Here is a 4,745-nt window from a genome sequence, read left to right on the forward strand (position 1 = left end):
GAGGCAGCCTGCCCTCCGAGGCCATGGACGACGCGCTCGCTGCCGCGAGGCCCCGGGGGCTGAGACCCCGCGCGCCCCCGTGCCCCCGCCCTCCCCGGCGGAGACCCCAGCCGCGCCCCGCGTGCGCCCGCGCCTCGTCTTCCGCACGCAGCTGGCGCACGGCAGCCCCACCGGCAAGATCGAGGGCTTCACCAACGTCCGCGAGCTCTACGCCAAGATCGCAGAGGCCTTCGGAATCGCGCCCACCGAGGTGAGTGCCCCCCACCCCGATTCCCGCGCCCGAGGTGCCGGGCGGAGCGGGGATAGGGACAGAGCCTGGGCCCTAGACGGGAGCCCGCGGATCCCAGATTCCTAGGAAACCTCGGGTCCCAGGACGCCCGGATGCGGGGAGCTTGCGGAGGTCTGTTCGCCAGATCTCAGGAATGCTCCTCTGGATCCGGAGGTGCCCTGCGCAGAAGATTAGCAGGTCTTGGGTCAGGAGCGCCCACTCCGTGGACCCAGCTAGGATGGATCCCTGCCTCCGGGAAGAGCTCCCCGAGTTCCTGGGCGCCGGTGCCTGGGGTCCGTCCGGTCCTTGCACTGTGCAGCCCAAAGGGGGCGCCAGGAAATTCCATTTTTCTGAAAAAAAAAAAAAAAAAAAAAAAAACCCTCCTCCGGGGTTTAACATGGAAGTCGGGGTTCGGGAGGTGGCGGAGAGGGACCCCTTGTGTCCGCAGCTTCCTTCTCTCCCACATCCCCATTCTGAGGTCCCAATCCCGGCCTATCCCCGCGGGCTGGCTTTGGACCTCGGTTTCCTCGTGGTGCAGAGTCGAGGGCTGAGGCGAACTCGCCCCCCCCCCTCCCACAGATCTTATTCTGCACCCTCAACAGCCACAAGGTAGACATGCAGAAGCTTCTGGGTGGACAGATAGGGCTGGAGGACTTCATCTTTGCCCATGTGCGCGGCGAGACCAAGGAGGTAGAGGTCACCAAAACAGAAGATGCCCTGGGACTGACCATCACAGACAATGGGGCTGGCTATGCCTTCATCAAGGTGCCTAGGGTGGGCCGGTCACTTCCTGGGTGTTTGGGGATCTGACTTGAGTGACTGCCTCTCTGGATCTACGTAGGCTCTGGGGACCCAAGGGAGGTGGCCGGGTTGCCTGAGAGCAGCTCTGGGTGCCCACAGAGGATCAAGGAGGGCAGCATCATCAACCGCATCGAGGCAGTGTGTGTGGGCGACAGCATCGAGGCCATCAATGACCACTCCATCGTCGGCTGCCGCCACTACGAGGTGGCCAAGATGCTCCGGGAGCTGCCCAAGTCCCAACCCTTCACCCTGCGCCTGGTGCAGCCCAAGAGAGCCTTCGGTGAGAGCCACCTGGGCTGGCGGGGGGAGCGACCAGAAAGTGGGCACTTGGGACAGTGGAGGACGGGAAGGGGCAGGGTGGACGGTGTGGAGGGCCGGGCTCAGGGGCAAAGTGCCTGCCTGGACGTGGGGCCCTGGGCTCCACCCCCAGCATCACACACACAGAGGACATTTCTAGATGCCTCTTGTGCATGGCAGGCTCCTGGCACTGTATCCAGAACGGGCAGGGACTTTCTAGACCACCAGAGGGTCAGTTGTGGGGGAGGACAGGGGAAAGCTCGGGCAGAGGGGTCAGATAAGTCAACTGTTTGGCCGGCTGAGAGCTTGTGAGGTGGCCCCGTGACACCCTGGAGTGTTCTAGGAAGGTGCTTTCAACAGGGAATCTGAGACTGGCCCCTGGGAGAGGCAGAAGCTTGCTCCAGACGGTGGCTCTCGGCCTCGGCACTGTGGACACCGGGGCTGGACCCTTCTCTGGAGGGGTGTCCTGGGCACTGCAGGGTGCTGAGCAGCATCGCTGGCTTCCATCCATTCCGGCCAGGAGCACACGGCAGCCACAGATGTCAGACATGGCCCAGGGTGCCTGGGGACGGGTCCACCCTGCTGGGGCCTCTGTTCTAGAACGTGCACCATCACGGCCACTTCCTCCTGTGGATCAACATGGGCTGCCCTCCTTGGCCCATCGTGGGCGGCCCTTTGGGTGGCACCATTCTAGGGTGACAGACTCCAACGGTGCCTGGCACATGGTGGAGGAGGCCCAGGAGACAGGAGCGGGGAGCTTAGATCTGTCTAAAAGGAAGAGCCACTTCTCCAGGGAGGACCCCGACCCTCCAGCCACCGAAGGGGCAAGTCCTTTGAAGAGGCAGGTTTGGGGAAGTGTCCAGGGCAGGATGGACTTGTCGGTTTCCCCCTGGCTGCTGTGTGGCTCGCTCTGGACTCGTGGCTTCGTGTCTTAGGAAGAGTGGAACCTGAATGGTCTCTGAAGGTGAAGGGCAAGAAGGTTCTAGAAAGCTCAGCTGGTGGCTTCCCGGGGTTCTCCACATCCAGAACACGCCTGTCCCCACTCTGTTCCCTCCAGATATGATCGGCCAGAGGAGCAGGGGCAGCAAATGTCCTATGGAAGCACGAGTGGCCAGTGGGAGGGAGACCCTGCGGCTCCGCTCTGGGGGTGCTGCCACAGTGGAGGAGGCAGTGAGTGGGGTGTCCTCCAGGGCCGGGCGCCAGGCTCCCCCGGAGCCTCCGTTCCCCTCCCATGAGGCAGGTCCTGGGAGGGGGCGGGGCCATCGGGTGGCGCCAGAGCACTGATGCTGGGTGACCCACCTGCTCCTCCCCGGGGCGGGTGGCTGGGTGGCACTTCTCACCCTCGGCCTCCTCCCCTGTGCCCCAGCCCAGCGAGTTTGAGGAGGAGGCGTCCCAGAAGGTGGACGACCTGCTGGAGAGTTACATGGGCATTCGGGACCCAGAGCTGGGTAAGGGGCCCGGGTAAGCTGGGGGTCCCTGGAGGGAGGAAAGTCCCCGGGAGGAGGCAAGGGCCCTGGGCAGCCGAGGCCAGGAGCAGCCTCACCACATCCCTCCCGTATGGCCCGCAGCATGCACCATGGTGGAGACATCCAAGAAGACGGGCAGTGTCCGGGAGTTTGCGCGCTGTTTAGACTCCGTCTTGGGCGAGTTCGCCTTCCCGGACGAGTTTGTGGTGGAGGTGTGGGCCGCCATCGGAGAGGCCAGGGAGGCCTGTGGCTAGTCTGCCCCGGGGCCGAGTGCAGCCCCAGCCCGCAGCCCAGCCCACTGCCCCCGCCATCCCAGCCGGTGCCCAAAGGCCAGCCCTGCTCCAGAACCCAGTGGAGCTCAGAAGCCAGGTTCATCTCTAGAACCCAATCCACTTCAGAGTCCCAACCCGGCTCCACAACCCAGCCTTTCATTAGAATGCAGCCCAGCTCTGAAGCCAAACTGTGCTCCAAAACCCAGGCCAGCTCTGAGCTAGAACCCACCTCTAGATACCAGCCAGGCTCAGAGACCAAATGCAGCTCTGAGACCAAGCCTGGCTCCAGAACCCAGCTCAGCTCTGAGATCAAGTCCTGTTCTAGGACTCAGAGCAGCACTGAGACTAAGCCTGACTCCAGAACCCAGCTCAGCTCTGACACTAAGTCTTGCTCTAGAACACAGGCCAGCTCTGAGCTAGAATCCACCTCTAGATACCAGCCAGGCTCGGAGACCAAACTCAGCTCTGAGACCAAGCCTGACTCTTTAATCCAGCTCAGCTCTGAGATCAAGCCCCGTTCTATAACTCAGGCCAGCTCAGAGACCAAGCCTGACTCTTCAACCCAGCTCAGCTCTGACACCAAATCTTGCTCTAGACATCAGGACAGTTCTGAGACCAAGTCTAGCTCCAGAACCCAGCTCAGCTCTGAAACAAAATCCTCTTCTAGAGCTCAGACCAGCACCGAGACCATACTCCACTCTGGAACCCAGCTCAGCTCTGAGACAAAGCCCTGTTCTAGAACTCAGGCCAGCTCTGAGACCAAGCCTGTCTTTAGAACTCAGCTCATTTCCAAGACCAAGTCCTCTTCTAGAATTCAGGCCATTTCTGCGATTGAGGCCAGCTCTAGAATTCAGCCAAGCCCTGACAGCAGACCAAGTTCTGGAACCCAGACAGATTTTAAGATTCTGCTCAGTTTGGAGATTAATCGCAGTTCTGGAACCCAGTCCAGCTCTCATACTAAGTCTGGCCATAAAACTCCACCTGTCTCTATGACTCAAGACACCTGCATGGCCCGGCCCTACCTGGACACTCAGGCCAGCCTGGGAGCACCACTTAGTTTTGGACCCCAGGTGAGACTCCAGAATAAGCCCAGCCATGGAATTCAAACCAGCTCAGGATTAAAGGTCAGCTCTCAGACAAAACCCCATCCAAGAACTCAGGCCAGCCCAGAAAGCTGGCCCCATGCTGTTGCTCAATCCAGAACCAAACCTCAACTCTACTCTAAAACCCATTTGCTTCCAACTACCTGCCCCCGTCCTGAGTCCAAGTCCAGCTCTGAGACTGGGCTCAGCTCTAGAACCCAGCCTACAGCTACAACGAGGCCCGTCTCCAGAATCCAGACCAGCACCGGCACGCCCCCTGCCCCTGAGCCCAGCTCTGGAACGCGGCAATGTGCCGAGCCCCAGTCTCCCTGCAGAGCACGGTCCAGCTCTGGGACCCAGACAGACCACACAGCCTGGCCCAGCTCCAGAGCTCAACCCAGCTCCAGAACTCAGCTCAGTTCTGGAGCACAGCCCGGTTCTAAAAACCCAGCCGGCTCTGAAATGCAGGCAGCAGCTGGGACCCAGCTGAGTTCTAGAACCCAGCTAAGTGCCGGAGTCCAGTCTAGTCCTGCTGCGACCCAGTCCAGTGCAGCCCTGG

The 4,745-nt window shown here is 61.2% G+C and overlaps 2 protein-coding genes across 2 annotated transcripts in view; one reads left to right on the forward strand and one right to left on the reverse strand.

The window, feature by feature from the left end:
* The window catches only part of LOC107157436 (PDZ domain-containing protein GIPC3-like), a 9,655-nt gene extending 6,322 nt beyond the window's left edge, over positions 1-3,333 (forward strand). The window contains 6 exon segments of the mRNA XM_015503818.1: positions 4-250; positions 848-1,033; positions 1,169-1,349; positions 2,424-2,536; positions 2,733-2,814; positions 2,935-3,333. Coding sequence (XP_015359304.1) covers positions 4-250; positions 848-1,033; positions 1,169-1,349; positions 2,424-2,536; positions 2,733-2,814; positions 2,935-3,086 — 961 coding nt within the window. The 3' untranslated portion in view covers positions 3,087-3,333.
* Positions 3,334-4,320: 987 nt separating this feature from the next.
* LOC125618966 (translation initiation factor IF-2-like) overlaps positions 4,321-4,745 on the reverse strand; it is a 14,447-nt gene continuing 14,022 nt past the window's right edge. Inside the window, exon 6 of the mRNA XM_048810840.1 lies at positions 4,321-4,515. Within this exon, the coding sequence (XP_048666797.1) occupies positions 4,321-4,515 (195 nt within the window). The remainder of the gene's footprint in view (positions 4,516-4,745) is intronic.

The sequence above is a fragment of the Marmota marmota genome, unplaced genomic scaffold, assembly GCF_001458135.2.
Source record: "Marmota marmota marmota unplaced genomic scaffold, marMar, whole genome shotgun sequence".
NCBI classification, from domain to species: domain Eukaryota; kingdom Metazoa; phylum Chordata; class Mammalia; order Rodentia; family Sciuridae; genus Marmota; species Marmota marmota.